The sequence below is a fragment of the Rhinolophus sinicus genome, linkage group LG11 (assembly GCF_036562045.2).
Source record: "Rhinolophus sinicus isolate RSC01 linkage group LG11, ASM3656204v1, whole genome shotgun sequence".
Lineage (NCBI taxonomy): Eukaryota > Metazoa > Chordata > Mammalia > Chiroptera > Rhinolophidae > Rhinolophus > Rhinolophus sinicus.
Genome location: NC_133760.1, coordinates 10,998,711 through 11,015,723, shown reverse-complemented (window position 1 = coordinate 11,015,723; position 17,013 = coordinate 10,998,711). Strand labels below are relative to the sequence as shown.

At 50.4% G+C, this 17,013-nt stretch overlaps 1 protein-coding gene across 1 annotated transcript; it reads left to right on the top strand.

The window, feature by feature from the left end:
* Nucleotides 1-5,523: 5,523 nt before the first annotated feature.
* On the top strand, nt 5,524-16,737 carry CYP2S1 (cytochrome P450 family 2 subfamily S member 1). Its single transcript, XM_019751309.2, has 9 exons — nt 5,524-5,918; nt 7,057-7,222; nt 9,171-9,320; nt 9,883-10,043; nt 10,191-10,370; nt 11,949-12,090; nt 13,204-13,391; nt 15,286-15,427; nt 15,512-16,737. Exons 1-9 carry the CDS (start codon nt 5,745-5,747, stop codon nt 15,691-15,693), a joined length of 1,485 nt encoding a protein of 494 aa, XP_019606868.2. The 5' UTR covers nt 5,524-5,744; the 3' UTR covers nt 15,694-16,737.
* Nucleotides 16,738-17,013: the final 276 nt, after the last annotated feature.

The following is a 17,013-nucleotide window of genomic DNA, read 5'->3' as shown; positions in this document are numbered from 1 at the left end:
ACTTCAGTGGTGGAAGTTAAATTTTTTTGCTTGTTTCACAGTCTGGTTCATACCTTTTTAAGGGGATGCCCAAAAGGGATTCCCTAACCCAGGCTGGGGTGGGGCACGAGGGGTCTGGTATTACTATTTACGGGAGCCTTTACAGCTTGGGGGTTCAGAGGGAAACAAAAAACCCAGCACCTGCTCTGATGGGCTGCTGAAAGGTTGTGTGCAGGCCGCAGCGCTGAGTAGCAGCGTTATTGGCATTATTGCATTTGATCATTACTATATCCTGAGAGTCAGGTACAATTATGAGCCCCATTTACAGATGGGTAAAACTGAGAGGTTCGATAACTTGGCCAAAGGCACACAGAGACATGGCAGTAGCATGGCAGAGAGTTGGATTCAGTTAATTCCTATTTCCAAGCCCAAGGCTCCACCCTCCAAGTCTCAAACCTGGGCCTCCCTCTCCTCTCCATGCCATCTCCCCAAACATTTACAGTTCCTTTTGAATGCAGAACTATTCAACTGTCCTGGTTCCTGCCAACTATTTCCTAAGATGCTGCCCTCCACCCTTCTCCCATGCCACCAACCAGCTAAGCCACATATTTTCATTCAACAAGACAGTTCTTGCCCTGTGAGAATTCCAAAGCCAGCTGCTAAGATGGGTACATTTTCACCCCACTTAATATCTGTGTCATCCTGCCCAGATGCCGTGTGGCGCATGGGCTCCCAGAGGTGAGGAAGATGGGCTCTATCCCCGCCCTAATCCAGCTGTAGGCTTAGAGGAATAACCAGTATCAGACAAAGGATCACAGATGTGTAGTTGAAAGACCCCACTGGCTTCGAGTGAGGGTGGATGGGGGAGGTGAGCCTGCAGGCCTGGGGGCCAGGAGTTCTGGGAGGAGATGGATGGGCCCAGGTGGGAGAGGATTGGGCTGGACCCCAGGGGAAGAAAGGAGGGAGCCTTAAAGCCAAAAGCTGCAGACAGAAGGAACCAGAGCCCCCATGACTCAGGCATTTGAAATGAGGAAATTCTCAACCAAGAGAAGGATGCAGTGCTGTCTGTAAGAGAAAAAATAAAAATAACCTAGAGACCCATCCACCAGGGAAGTGGATGTCGATGTAGTGTCAAAGCCATTCCGTGAAATACCTCCCAGGAGTTAAATGAAACGCCCACATGTGTGGATATGAATAATCTCAAAAACTGAAGAAAACAAGCCAACTGCAGAAAGACATGTGTATGCTGTGTGCTGCCTTTTGCAGGATAAAGTTTTTGAACCTGCAAAAGAACACTTTCCCAAATAGTGTGTGTGGATACACAAATATGTAGGAAAAGAATAAAAAGGTATCTTGAATATTAACTATAAGGAAGTGGTTGTCCTGGGAGAGGGAGGGAGGAATATGACATCTGGGAGGGGACACAGGAGGCCCCAAGTCGGTCAGGAATATTTTATTTCTCTAAAGAAAGAAATGGTAAAAACGTTAAAATATAACAAAGATGGGTGTGCATGCACAACTAATGACAATTCCTCTAAACCTGTGCTGTCTCTGTATTTGAGGTAATTATTTTTAAAACAGAAGGGAGGGATGGAACCAGATGATGACCACAGTGATGGAAGAGAGGGAGAAGCCATCTGTGGGGACAGAGCCCCAGAGAGCAGTTTCCAGGCTCTCAGCCTCACATAGACAGGTGCTGGCTCAGGTAGTAAATGGCCATCAACTGTGATTGGATGGCCATCAGCTGTGGCTAGTTGGCCGTCGGCTGTAACCAGTGAGCCATTGGCCACTAATATAACTGCTGTGGCTACACTAGCAGAAAGAGAAGAAACATAATGGGGGCTAGCAAGAAGATGGTGGCTGAGCCTGCAAGCGGAGCAATGAGGGTTGAGAATTGTGTGGCTCCTGTTTCCTGTTTCTCCAACTCAGTCACCAAAGAGAATATAGTGGTATGACTCCCCTGCCTATGGCTCCGTGGGTGTTCCTTTTTGGCCTCACCATGTCCTGTGTTCTTATGTGGGGAGCGGGAGCTGACACCCACTGGCCGCCTGACTCCCCGCACGACACCATCACAGGGAAGACCTATAGTTTTATTTTTCTCAGTGCTTGGCTGCCTTCCTAATGTGATTTTGAGTGGGCAGTGCCTTCTTTATACCCACACAGAGTTATAGGGTATGGTACATAGAAAGGACCAGGAAAAGAGAGGATGGGGTGAAGGGGTGGGTGAGAGGATGGATGAGGGGTCGGATGTGGGGCTGGGATGAGGAGACAGCAGAAGAACGAAGAACATTGCTGCCTTGTGGTCTATGACATAGTCAAGTCCCTAAGTCACTCTCAGCCAGGGATGTTCTTAGAATCTGGGGAAGCCACTGGCTCCGGGAAGCAGGATTCATTTTTAACTTCCCTTTTGCCCAGTTCTGGGTGCGGGGTGGGGTAGGGTAGATTTGAGGGAGGGAAGAGAAAGAGACCAAGATAAGCAAAACTGGGAGAGGGGAAGGCGTGGGCTGGAGAGCAGACCACCACAGCTCGGACTGCAAGTCGGGTTCTAGAACCATAAGGCTGGGAAGATCTCAAGCAAAATAACCCCCGCCCTCAGCAACTTCCAGAACCCACCACTCAGCCTGCTGGGTTGGCAGCCTCCAAAATGAATTAAATTGATTAATTTAAGCCAATTAAATCTTCACGTTTACTAGGTTGAATCTTGTTAACACTGTGAACTCTGTGTTGGGAACCTCTGAATCTTTGCTCTTCAGACTCAAGAATTTGAAAACCTTGACTGCTCTTTAGATGAATTGGAGAGACTAGCAAATTGTATTCAAATCATTTTATTCAATAAAATATTTATTGAGCACCTACTGTGTGCCAGACACTGGGGAGGATACGTCAGTGAGTCAAACAGACAGAAGTTCCTGCCCCCACGGAGAGAACATTCTGGTGGAGGAAGGCAGAATAAAAATGTAAATCAATATATATGATCATTCCAGGTGGTGATAAGAGGCTATGATGAAAATCTTTTATGTATTTATCAAACACACTCAAAGCTTACACTATGCCAGGCACTATGGTAAGTAGTTAAAAATGAAATTCATTTAATATTTAGTATCTTATTTAATAAATAAAAGCAGGGTCTGGGATGGAGGAAGGAGCTAATTTAACTTAGGTAGTCTCAGATAGTCTCTTCTAGAGGAGACAGGACTTTGAACTGGGAACAGAAAATGAACCAACCTCAATCTCCAAGCCAAGTATTTTGGGCAGAGGGATAGTGCAAAGGCCCTGAGGCTGGCTTGCTGTTTGAGAAAATGAAAGAAGGCCAGCGTGAATGGAGTATAATGTCAAATTCAGCAGCTGGTGGACAGATCGTGAAGGGTTTTGAATTTTATTACCAAATTAGTAGGAAGTCTTGTCTTGGAATCTTTAGACTCTTAGGAACTTTTTAAGTTTTCTAATCTATAGGATCTTGCAATCGTGGTCATCTTAAAACATTAGACTCTTAGAATCGCTGCAATCTTGTAATTTCTATGTGAGGCCAGAGCCCCGTCCCTCAAAACCTGGCTTGCATGTTCCCTACAGTTTCCCTTGGTCTTGATTTCAGCCTCTGACATCCAGGGGTGTGCCCTGAAACAGGGGAGGGAGTGGCAGGGAGGCTGGCCTACACTTTGTTACCATGAAGTAGGTACCAGTTCTTAGTCCTCCTTTGCCTTGATCCAGAAGATTCCAGGAGGTCCCGATTCCAAACTCTAGCCTATCAACCCACTCCTGGGACAGCTAACAGGCACCTCAGGCTTCATGGGGCCAAAAGAGAATTCCTGATTCCACTCCCTCCTGCAAATCCCGTTCCACTAGCTTCCCACCCCAATTGTTTCCCACCCCCCACCCCCAATACCTTCACTCATCTCCTTCCTCTGCCAGGACCTTGCTTGCACTGGACTCTTCCCCTGCTCCCCATTCCCACAATTCCTTCATCAAAGGGCAGCCAGTACCTTATTAAATAAGGTGCTAAATATTAAATGAATTACTATTTTTTAAATGCAAAGAGAAAACTAATCTATGGGGTAGAGAATTCAGTACAGTAGTGGGAGGCGGGTAATTGGGAAGGGCACGAGGGAGATTTCAGGGATGATGGTAACTCTCTATCCTGATAAGAGTTTGGGTCACACAGATGTGTGTGTTTGTTGAAACTCCTCTAAAATAGACTTAAGATTTGTGCGTTTCGTTATATGTAAAATAACTGGGGGTGAGGGGGAGGCGGAGATGACCTGTAAGCAAATACTGCATTCTAGCAAGTGATACGTATGCTGATGTAAGTAGGAATGAAGTGTACTGGTGTCTGCAACTGTCGTTCAAATACACCCAAAAAACTAACATGGATCGATGAGGCAAGATAATAAGATATGTAACAAGGCAAGGATAGTAAAATGTTATTGGTGGAATCTAGGTGGTGAATATACTGTATGTTTGGAAGTTTTCATAATGAAATCTTGAATGAGAAGGCAAAGCAAACTAAGTAACTGCCCTGATGGAAACACTTCAACTGCTTCCTTTTGCAGGAGAAATAAAACACAGTCTTTTCCAGGACCTGCAAGATGTCCCTACTGACCTCATCTCCTACATCCAATCTTTGATGCAGCAAATATTTATTGAACACCTGTGTACCAGGCACTACTCTAGGTGCTGGAGCTACAGCTCTGATCCAAGCAGCATGGACCTGACATCACTGTAACCATCTTCTTCCTCCACAAGTTCATCCCCTGCCAGGCCTTTGCACTACCTGAAATTATTTTGATTTATCTTAAATTATGCAAATGATCGCATGTGGATGAGTGCAGGGAGGGGGCAGAGGCTTTCTGTTACAGCTGCATCACCAGGTCTAGAGCAAAGTCTTGTTTGTAGTTAAGACCTCAATAACTATTAGCTGAAAGAATATTAGCTAACATTTACTTAACACTTGTTCTGTGTGACCCTGGCCCTATTTTATATAAATTGGGTACACACGTACCTATTTAATCCTGAAAACCATCCCCATTTTACAAAAGAGTTAAAAGGGGTACAGAGAAGCGAGGCTGTGAACTCAAGTCGCCTGGCTTCAGACATGATGTTCCTAACCACTATACTATACTGCTAAATAAATGAATGCTTCAATCAGTCATTAAGACTGGTCTGAGTTCAAATCCCAGCTCTGCTGCTTGTTAGCTTTGTGGCCCAGGACCAACAGATTTACCTCTCTGAACTTCAGATTCTTTATTAAAGGTCAAGTCCCTCCTCGTGGTTCGCGGTGAATTTGTCAGATGCTGGAAGAAATTGTCTCAAAGACACCACACACGCACACACGCACGCACAGTTGAACGCGCACCCTGATTACAATGAAGAGGGAAGTAGGAGCAGGGGAGGGCAGTTCGGGGTCAACGCGGGTGTGGGTGTGGCCTCCTGGAGGCTGCCAAAGTCTCAGGCTTCCAGGTTCCTCCAGTTTGCTCACGCCCTACCTGGGGCCGTAGGAGCTGTCTCCGCCCACCTCCACCCTCCGCAACCCCCAACCTGGGTGACTAAGGAAACTACCGTTCGAGAGTGCGTCCCGGACTCCAGACAGAGGCTCGTGTCGTCTGGGACAAAGAAGTCCGTGGGCAGGTGGAGAGAATCCTGCCTGTAGGCTGGGGGAGGGACGACCTGCCCGGCTTCCCTCCGTCTGATTTCGTTGCGGAGGGAGCCGCCGGGACTGGGCCAGCCGCGTGGAGCGCCTGGAAGCAAGGAGAAGGAACCAGCGTGCGGAGATGGAGACGGTCAGCACCTGGGCGCTGCTGTTGGTGCTGCTGCTCCTGGTGATACCGCTGATGCTGTCCTGGACCCGGACCCCAGGCCACCTGCCCCCGGGCCCCGCGCCGCTGCCGCTGCTGGGGAACCTCCTGCAGCTCCGGCCCGGGGCGTTGTACTTGAATCTCTTACGGGTGTGTAGCCGCTGGGACGCCCTGGCTAGGGGCGGGGGTCCACGTTCAGGAGAAGAAGGGGACTCCGGGGAGAGAAACGGGAGTACCCGGGCTGTGAGGCCCTCGGGTATCCTAGGGAGGAGGCAGGCACAGGGTCCCAGGGCAAAGGGGCTATGGGTGTCCTGCGGTGGGGCAGGAGCAGGGGTCCAGGGCTGAGAAGGGGTGGGGGTGCCTGGGGAGAGAGGACCGGGGTGGGGTTCACGGACTAGGAGGGGCAGAGACTTCTGCCCAGGGAATCCTGGATGGGGAGTGAGAGCAGGGAAGCAGGATCAGTGGCCAGGGTCCCAGGGCAGAGGGGCCCTCAGAATCCTGGGAAAGTGGTGGGGGCCAGGGAGGGCCAGAGAGAGGCCGCAATCCTCAAGGAGGAAAGAAGCTGATGGTGCGATTGTGGTGGGCTTGTTCCAGGGGAAGAGGTAGCTGGGAGATACAGGTGAGCTCTCCTGAGGAGGGCGAAGAAGAAAGAGGGAAAGGTTCCTGGGGGGAAGTGGAGGCAGCTGGACGGTTCCAGGAATCTATCTGCAGAGAATAGAGGTGTCGGGGGATAGAGCTGGGTTAGCAGGGAGCTGGGAGCTCCTGGAACAGAGAAGAAAAAAAGAGCAAGAAAGAAGACTGAGGCAGTCTCAACCTTTGGGGGTGGGTGGGTGGAGGGAGTGGGAAGAGGCCACAGGTTCCCCATTCAAAAGGAGTCTGGGGGACTTCCAAGACATAATGAGGGGGTGGGGAGAGATGGGCCAAGTGCTCAGCAACTGCTCCAGAATTTGAGCGTTTAGCAGTGATTGAAAGGGTGGCTAGTTTGGGGGTGGGGGACAGCTGAGGAATTATGGGAGACCAAAGCTGCAGCTGCCCATTTTTGCTGCCACATGTCTCAGTTGGGAGGATGTAGATGGGTTCTGGGTTGTCCCAGGGTCAGAAGTTAGGGCCCTGCAGGAAGTAAGGGGATGGGGACTAGAGAGTATTGGGGGAAGGATCTGGGGAGCCTGGGGGGCGGTTTCTCATTGGTACCCCATCCAGTGACAAGGGGCTATGATGGAGACATCTAGACTGGAAGAGGCAGCTGCATGTCTACAGCACCCGCCCCCTTCTCCCTTCCTGTACCCAGCTGAGTAAGAAGTATGGACCAGTGTTCACTGTGCACCTGGGACCCTGGCGGCGCGTGGTGGTCCTGACTGGACACAAGGCTGTGCAGGAGGCCCTGCAAGGTCAAGCTGAGGAATTCAGTGGGCGGGGGACGTTGGCGACGCTGGATGGGACCTTTGACAGCCATGGTGAGTCATGAGTGGAACTGGAGGCTGCCACTCCTTCACTCAGAGCCTGCTACCAGTTACTGGTATGTGACCTTCACCGGTGGCTTAGTGTTGCTGGGCCTCTGTTTTGTCATCTATAAAGTGGAATGATGGCAGTGCCTGTACATCGGGTTGTAGTGAGGATTGAATGAGGATTGGACCTTGCACAAAGCAAATGCTTGTTAGTCACCAGTGTTCTCTGGTCCAGGTGAAACCCCCAGGGCTGGCAGGAAGGGGGCCAGCTTTCAAGGCACTGGGAATTAATTGACGTGCAAACACTAAATGTAGAAACTATTCTCTCTGTACTAAAACTGGAAGCAGGAGTCCTATGCCACCAGTTGCTGCTGGCACTGTCAGGAGCATAGCAGTCACCAAACAGCTCTGGTCCTGCTCTCTCAGAGTACCTCGGCTAGTGGGGAGACAGACCTGTCACCAGACAGTGACAGTCAGGAGAGGTCAAGGCCAGGATGGTGGATGACCTGGGACTCCAGGAATAGGAGGAGGTGCCTGACCCAGCCTGTTTGCTGGGCGATGTCCAGGAAGTCTTCTTGAAAGATGGGGTGTCTAGGCTGAGACTCAGAAGAAGAATGGGAAATCTGTTCCAGGCAGAGACCAGCAAGTGCAAAAGCATGAGATGAGAGAAGACACATTCATTCATTCAACTGACAAGTTGTCATTATGCCTGGCCCTGTACTGGGTAATGGGGACACAGGTGACCCTGACAGATGTGGTGTCCTGTCTTACTGTGGGAGAGGTAGGCTTGCAGTAAGACAATGGAGGGAGAGAATTGAATTCTAAAATGAGAGGTACAGCCTTGCTAGCAGGATACAGGGGTACCGGACAGGGGGCAGGGTAGGGGCAGAATGGGAAGAACCTGAGAAGGCTTCTCAGAGGAGGTGACATTTGAGCTGAGCCCTAAAGGATGAATGGAGTTAGTTCAGCAAGGATGGAGTGGTGACTGATCCAGGGAAGAGCAGGGGCCAGGCCTAGAGGGGGACCCCTGACACCTTAGAGGAAGTGACAGAAGACAGTGGGATTGTAGTGGAATGAGTAATAAAGCTGGGGAAGTTAGCCAAGCCTGGTCATGCACAGCCTGAGTCACACCAGAGTGTTTAGGCTTTGGGTTTTCCTGGGAGCAGTAGATTTCAAGCAGGGAAAAGATATAGTCAGAGTTACAAAGATTCCCCTGGTTGCTGTGTGGGAGCCCAGGGAGGGGACTGGGCTGGACCCGGGCTGGAGCCTTGGGCTGGGGCCTTGGGTTGTAATGGTGTGTGGTTGGGAGAGGAATCCAGGGCTTGGGACAAGGTGTGTGGAGTGGGCTGAGACAGGGAGGAGGAGAGATGCTGAGGCTAGTTTGGGACACAGTGGAGTGGTGGGTGTGGAGGATGAGGTGTCTAGGAGGCCCTACGGGCCAGCATTGTACCTGTAGAGTGGGAACACTGAGCTCAGAGCAGGTTTCTTGGATGAAGGAGGAAAACAGTCCTGTTGCATCCTCCTCCCTCCCTGTTCAATATCCAAACGATGTGGGACATGGGACCCAATAGCATTCCATAAATGTTGGGGGTGAGTGAGTGGGTGGATGGATGGATGGATGGATGGATGGATGGATGGATGGATGGATGGGAGAAAAATGGAGGAAGAGGAGGGAGGGAGGGAGGAAGGAAGGAAATCTTCACTCACCCTGCTTAATCACAGAACAGAAGGAGCCTAAAATAATCCCAGTTACCAACTTCACAGGAGAATGTCATCCTCTGACCCAAGGTTAGGTATTTATTAAGAACCTACTGAGTTCTCATCCCTGGGCTAGGCAGGTGTGGACTTAGGACAGGGCCCGAAGAGCCCCCTCAGGTCCCCTCACTGGGAGAAAGGGGGGTCGTCCTAGGGTGTGGGGAGAGGGGCCGGTCCCTCCTGAATCTAGCTTTCTCTGCAGGGGTTTTCTTCTCCAATGGGGAGCGGTGGAAGCAGCTGAGGAAATTCACCACCATGGCTCTGCGGGACCTGGGCATGGGGAAGCAAGAAGGCGAACAGCTGATCCAGGCGGAGGTCCAGTGTCTGGTGGAGGCGTTCCAGGGGACAGAAGGTCAGCAAGGCAGCCTAGGGTCCCTGGGGTCCTGTGTGAGTATGAGGAGGGCCTTCCCACGGTGCCTGGAAGTTGCCCCAGGCCGGCCCCAGGAGTGACAGTGAGGGGAAGTCCCGGCCTCTGGGCCTGGACTGGGGGTGGGGGTGGGGGGGTGTCTATCACTTCCACCTCTATCTCTTCCTCCACCTGTCTCTGTCCTGCTGTCTCCCTGAAAGTCTGTTACCCTGATATTGTCACATCACTCTTTCTGCCTCTTTTCTTTTTCTCTCCACTTCTCTGATTTTCTTTTCTGTAAGTCTGTCTCTGTCTTTCTCTGACTCTATGTCTCTCCTTGTCTGTCTGTCTCTCTGTCTCTCTTTCCCAATTTGTCTCCCTGTCTATCTCTTTCCCTATCTGTCTGCCTCTCTCTGTCTCTGTGTCCATCTCTCTGTCCCTATTTATGTCTCTCCCTGTCTCTCTGTCTCCGTCTCTGTGCCTATCTCTTTCTGGTCGCATCTGGCCCCCATGGAGTGGGTCCACTCGGTCTCCATCACACTCCTTCTCCCTGTCCCCACCCCCCCAGGACAGCCATTTGACCCCTCCCTGCTGCTGGCCCAGGCCACCTCCAATGTCGCCTGCTCCCTCACCTTCGGCCTCCGTTTCCCCTATGACGACAAAGAGTTCCAGGCCGTGGTCCGGGCTGCTGGTGGCGTCCTGCTGGGTATCAGCTCCCCATGGGGCCAGGTAAGTGGGTGGGACCCCTCTCTGGCCACCTTTCCGAAAGGTTCCTGCCCACCTCTTCCAGGTAACCCCCAGAGCACCCCGTGCACCTGCCCCTGTGCCCTGATGCAGGGCCAGGTCCCCATGAGAACAGCTGCCTTCTCCCCACAGGCCTATGAGATGTTTTCTTGGCTCCTGTGGCCCCTTCCAGGCCCCCGCACAGAGCTCCTCAGCCACGTGAGCACCCTGGCCTCCTTCGCTGTTGAGCAGGTGCAGCGGCACCGGGGGAGTCTGGACACCTCAGGCCCTGCACGTGATGTTGTGGATTCCTTCCTGCTGAAGATGGCAAAGGTTAGAGGTTAGGGGTGGGAGTAGGTGTGCTCCTGAATGGGCCAATGACATGGTAGCCTCTCACCTGGGTGTGGCTAAGAATCTCTGTCAGGCCTCCCTCTCTCTCTCTGCATATGTCTCTCTCTGTCTCTCTCTCTCTGTCTCTCTCTCTGTCTCTCTCTCTCTCTCTCTCTCTCTCTCTCTCCATGTCTCTGTGAATTTGTGTCTGTGCATGTGCGTGCATTTGTGCATGGCTCTTCTTTCTGGTGCATTGCTCTCTCTGCCTGTCCCCACACCCTACCTCATGCATATCTGAGTCTCTTGCATCTCTCCTCTTTCCCCTCCCTCCAGCCTCAGCCCCATTAGGCCCTATGCCCAGTGACCTGCCACCAGCATTCCCACTGTCACTTCACCCCACCCCCTGCACCCCTACCCACGCAGGAGGTTTCCTATAAATCATAATCATTTACTTATGAAACTTTGCAATAACCAATTATACTAATAAAGTCCACTTTATTCATTACATAAAGACAATTTATTATTATATGAGAAAATGAGAATTAAGGTGACTCCTTTGGAAATAACTAGTTTTGGATTGTATAAACTTTGGAATTATGGGAGATATTCAGGGCCACATCTTTTGAATAAATGCAGCCACCCTGTTCATGAAGAGAGAGATTTTTTTTTCTTATCCTTGTGGCCCCATTTCTTTTCTTTCATTTTTTAAATTAAAAAAAATTAATTGTAGTAAAATACACATAACATAAAATTTACCATCTTAACTATATTTCAGTGTATATTTCAATAGTGTTAAGTGTACTCATATTGTTGTACAACCAATCTCCAGAACTCTTTTCAACTTGCAAAGCTGAAATTCTATACTTTCTAAATAACTCCCCACCTTCCCTTCCCCCTGCCCCTGGCAATCGCCATTCTACTTTCTGTCTTTATGCATTTGCTTAGTCTAGGACCTCTTATAAGGGGACCTGTACAGTGTTTATCCTCTAGTAACTAGCTTATTTCACTCAGCATAATATCCTCAAGGTTTATCTATGTTATAGCATATGACAGGATTTGCTTCCTTTTTAAGGCTGAATCATATTCCATTGTCTGTGTAGATCACATTTCAGGTATCCATTCATCCTGTCCGCCGGTGGACACTTGGGTGGCTCCCACCTTTTAGCTACTGTGAATAATGCTGCTATGGGTGTACAGATATCGTTCCGAGACCCTGCTTCCAATTCTTTTGGATGTATACCCAGAAGTGGCATTGCTGGATCCTACAGTGATTCTATTTTAATTTTTTGAGGAACCGCCATACTGTTTTCACCAATAGTGACAGGGATCCCAATCTCCCCACAGCCTCACCAATACTTATCATTTTGTTTGTTTTTTATGGTGACCATTCACTTTCATTTTTAAAAATATTTCAACCAGAAAGAATTGATATCAAGCGCCCACTTCCCAACTTTCTCAAACATTTATTTAAACTCCCTGACGAAGCTTGAACGTGCTGTGCTGCACCCCAAACCTGGCTGTACTGGGCCTCTCCTCTCCGAAGCCTGTGTTCTCTGAGCCCCTCTGTCTGGTTTCTCACAGGAGGAACAAAACCCAAACACAGAATTCACTGACAAGAACTTGCTGATGACAGTCATTTATCTGCTGTTTGCTGGGACAGTGACAGTCAGTGCCACAGTCCGATACACCCTCCTGCTTCTGCTGAAATACCCTGAGGTCCAAGGTAGGAGCCCTTTCCACTAAACAAGCCCTGGGAACAGAAGAAGAATGTTCAGGAGAGTGGACGGCCTTGAGTCAGAGCCTGGAGAGGACCATGAACCTTGCATCTGGGGTACCTGGGGAATGAGAAGTGGGGGGACTGCCGGTTGTAGCATGAGGAAGTATAGTGAGAAATGAGGCAGCAGATGTCTCAGGGTCTTGTCACCTAATCCTGAGCAATTGGGAGCCATGGAAGGATATTGAGTAGAGAAGGGCAGGGTCAAATTAGCCTTTTAGAAAACTCCTTTGAGCTGCCGTAAGAAGGTAGATTGTACAGGTGACAGATGATGCCAGGAACCTAGGGAGAAGGACAGGTAGCAACCTGGGTGGGAGAGGACAGGGCTGGGCCAAACTGTGGGGAGGGCAGAGGGGGCCGAGCAGGCAGGTGGTAGAAGATGACGGGGACGGAGGAATCCAGAGTCAGGTCCACGGCTCTGGCTAGGAGACTAGGGAACCGTGGGGCCACCCTGAGAAGGGGAAAGAAAAGATGAGGGACTGTTTCAGGGGAGACAGTGAGGCCAGTTTGGGACACTTAAAGTGTGAGGGTCCTGGGACCACCTGCGGCGAGGTGTCCAGGAGGGTCAGGACTGGAGATGAAAAAAAAATTGGGGTCATCAGAGCACAGGCAGGACTGAAGCTGGGATGGTGAGGGAGGGTGTGTGGGTAAGAGGCAGGGCTGATCACAAGTCCCAAAGAACTCCAGAATCTCAGCGTCAGACAACTGCGGTAAACACTGTCGAGCCAGTGGGGTGGGCTGACCTGGAGGATGGGACTCTTAGGGTCTGGTGGCCTTGGTGGAACGGAGTCAGTTGTGACTTCAGCTCTCTGGGCCTCAGTTTCCTCATCTGCGAAATGGGGATAGATACTGGTACCTACCTCACAGGATTGCTGAGGGAGTTAGGAGAGATATAATGCCCATCACACAGGAGGTGTGGGACCCAGGCTCAGCCAGGGCTAGGGGACCCTTCCTTCCTGACCTCCAGCCTCACCCCAACGGTAGCTGCTCAAGAAGATGAGGCTTTGAAGGGGACGGCCCCACCCCACATCTGACTTCCAACCCTCCTCCTCTTGGGGTCAGAGCGTGTGCGGGAGGAGCTGACAAAAGAGCTGGGGGCTGGCCGGGCACCAGGTCTGGGGGACCGAGCCCGCCTCCCATACACGGACGCGGTTCTGCATGAGGCGCAACGGCTGCTCGCACTGGTGCCCATGGGGATACCCCACGTCCTCACAAGGCCCACCTGCTTCCGAGGGTACACCCTGCCTCAGGTGAGTCTGCGGGCCAGCCATGCCCAGTGGTATCTCTGCCTCGGGCTTAAGTCTGTTGCTATCTGTCTGTCTGACTTTTTCTGGATCTTGGTGTCTCTTTCTCTCTCTGCATTTCTCTTACATTTTGACTCTGTCTCTGGGCCTCAGTTTCTCCATATGCCCAATGGATAGCCTAATTCTACCTTGTTTCAAAGTGGTGAACATTCACTTGGACCATCAGATGAAGAGACAGGCAGGGAAGCAATCTGAGAAACTGAGGGCTAACCGAGACACACACTCAAACCCAGCCTCTCAGTTCCTGCCCCTTCATTAGAGAGCAACTCAGAAGCAGTACCACCAGAGGGCGATGTCTCCCCAGAAAACAGAGGTGCCTTATGGCCAAGCTGCTCCCTCCTTGAGTTTCGCTGCAGTAGAATTAAACCTGTGCCAATTAGAATCTAGTCCTGCTGTTTTCTGGTTGGGACCTTGGGCAAATCACTTCCTGCTCTGAACCTTCATCTACCCCTCTTCTAAACTGGGAACGATAATGGTATCAACTTGGGATTGTAGGAATCTACGAGATCATGCTTGTAAAACACCAAGTCTCTGTGATGGGGGTGGGGGCCCTGTGTACGAAGCAGCAATGACTATTGCTAATGCAGTGACTGTGCAATGAGAACTACTGATAGTGACAACAGTAATAACAAGCTTCAGTGATTGAGGACCTGCTTTGCCAGCTATTTAATCTTCAGGACAATCGTACCCCATTATTGTGCCCATTTACAGATGAGGAAACTGAGGCCCTGAAAGGTTCGAAGACTTGCCAAGCTCACCCAGCCTACAAGCAGTCAGGGCAGGATTTGAACCCAGAGCCTATGCTTTAACCACTGCTATCTGCCTTTCTCTTATTTTAACAACAATAACACAATCCTGTCTTTTCCTGAAGTCCCCTCACTTTTTCAACTCCAAGCCACATTAGCTAGAGTCCCTAGCAATGGAGATCCCTCTCCCTCTTCTCACTCTCCACCTCCTTCACCCTCCACCAAAGCCCTGGGAACATGGTAACTCTGATCTCAGCTGAAGGGGCTGCCACACTCCCTGAACCTAGGCAGGGGAGCCTTCATGGACAGCCCTCACCTACCCACCCTTGCCTTCACTTCTGGAAGACCAGAGAGGCAAAAAGCTGCACTCTGAGCCAGGACAGAATCACAATGTACCCTCAAAGTTTAAAAACAAAATGTAAAAATAATGAACTCTGCCATGTCAAAAGTTGCCTTGGACAAGTTACTTAAGATTTCTGGGGCTCAGTTTTCCCATCTTTAAAAGAGGGAACATTAGTAACTACTTCCTAGGCTTGTTAAAATATTTAGTGAATAGGGCAGCCAGTTGGCTTAGTTGGTTAGTGTGATGCTTTTAACAACAAGGTTGCCGGTTCGATCCCCACATGGGCCACTGTGAGCTGCGCCCTCCACAACTAGATTGAAACAACTACTTGACTTGGAGCTGATGGGTCCTGGAAAAATATACTTAAAATAAACAAAAGTTTAACTATATATATATATATATATTTAAACTTTATAAATATATATATTTGTATACTTAAACTTTTATTTATTTTAAGGATATATATATATATATATATATATATATATATATATATATATTTAGTGAATTTATGTGTGGCTGTGTATGTACATATAGTGTACATATAAGACATGTACCTATTACATATAAGGTAATATATATAAAATGCTTAATAAGTGCCTGGCCTGTAATAAGCTTGATACATGTTGATGGTATTACCTTTTGTGAACTGGTTTCTCCAACACTCCAGACTTTTGTGCTCAGCAATCGGGAACATAACGACTGGGCTGTGAGGGATATTGTAGTAGTTTTATTATTATTTTTCCCTCAGGGCACTGAGGTGTTCCCTCTCTTGGGCTCTGTCCTTCATGACCCAGAGGTCTTCAAGCAGCCAGAGGAGTTCAACCCAGGTCGATTCCTGGATGCAGAAGGAAGGTTCAAAAAACAGGAAGCGTTCCTGCCCTTCTCCTTAGGTACCTGCTGGGCCTGTCCCTGCGCACCACTGGTCCTTCCTGGGTGTGAGGACTGGCCCAGCCCCATCTCCCTCTTTCCTCCAGGTAAGCGTGTCTGCCTTGGGGAGGGCCTGGCCCGAGCAGAGCTCTTCCTCCTGGTCACTGCCATCCTGCAGGCCTTCTCCCTGGAGAGTCCATGCCCACCAGGTGCCCTCAGCCTCCAGCCAGCTGTCAGTGGCCTTTTCAACATCCCCCCTGCCTTCCAGCTGCAAGTCCGGCCCCGCTGACCTCCACCCCACCCCACAGTGTGGACCAGATGAAGGAGAGGGCCTTGGGAGGTGGCAGCCTCAACTTTGGACATGCACATGGCTGTTTCCAGAGCCACAAGTCTACACCACAGGCAGCTACATTCACACACCTATAGTTGTTTTCTAGAGTTGGTCATACAGGTATTCAGCCTACTTCTTCACAGGGCCACGCTCATTGGTCCACGCAGCTGTCAGACACGCAGCCACACACAAGAAGGCCACACAAGCTTTCTACAGACATCGTCTATTGGAATCACAACCACATGCTCAGATAACCTACTAACACACACAACACAACTCGCCTGGACTCGCAACCCACACGTGGGAGTTCATCTGCCACCTTCACCAGCCACCAAAACAGCCACTGTGTTCAGCGCCCACACACCTTCTTCAGTCATCAAACTTACCAGTGCCACCATCTCTGGGAGCCTGGTGCATAGAATATGCCCCCTCGTGGGTCATGTCACCTCCCAGAGACACTATCCCTTTCCTCAGGGACCACACCCTGTCCAGGCACATGACCATCACCATCCACACACCCCCAACCACTAAGCCACTCAGCCCACGAGTGACGTTGTCCTAGCTCCTGACTATCTTCCCACGGAGACACCCCACTCCCACTGAGTCATAGCCCGCCTCTGCACCTTCAGCCCTCAAGGACACCCTTTTCCAAATATCCTAACTCCAAATTCTCCCAAATACAAATACACCCCCAGTGTGCAGTTGTGCACACAGGCCTGGGAACCAAGTAAACTTGGACACACAAGGACCCTCAGATCAGAGGAACCCTCCACGCACTCCAGCTTATATAACCACGTTGAAAGCCTCCCTTGCCCCTTCTGCTCCAGCCCCAAATGCTGGTGGGTAAGCCCTACTCAAAGTCCCCATTAGACTCACTGGAAGGGGCTAAACAACCAAGTAGGGGCCAGATTTCAACTCCTTATGTCAGGGAAGAGGCCAGGTCTGCTGTCCTTGGACTGGAAGGTCCCTGTTTTGCAATAAAAGTTTGTTTCTGGCCCCTGATCCAGCCCCGTGGCAGGGCTGTGTGTGTGTGTGTGTGTGTGTGTGTGTGTGTGTGTGAGTGAGTGTGACAGTGTCCATCATTGTAAGGGGTGGGGATGGAGGGTCCACCCCTCCCTCGAGGCTGGGCGGGAGCTGAAAAACATGGCCCCCGCCCACCCTGGCTGTTGACATCAGTACCAGATGTGAGGTTGGGGGAGGGGGGGCCTCTCCTGGACTCACTTCCGGTGAGGCAGATGGGGGAGGGCTGGGGGGGGCAGGGAGAAGGTAACGGCAGAA

Excerpts from the sequence above, each read along its gene's own strand:
- CYP2S1 (XM_019751309.2), top strand. The coding sequence starts at position 5,745 with ATGGAGACGGTCAGCACCTGGGCGCTGCTGTTGGTGCTGCTGCTCCTG. Across the intron at positions 5,919-7,056 it reads TGTACTTGAATCTCTTACGG|CTGAGTAAGAAGTATGGACC; the intron begins GTGTGTAGCCGC and ends TCCTGTACCCAG. Across the intron at positions 15,428-15,511 it reads GTTCCTGCCCTTCTCCTTAG|GTAAGCGTGTCTGCCTTGGG; the intron begins GTACCTGCTGGG and ends TCTTTCCTCCAG.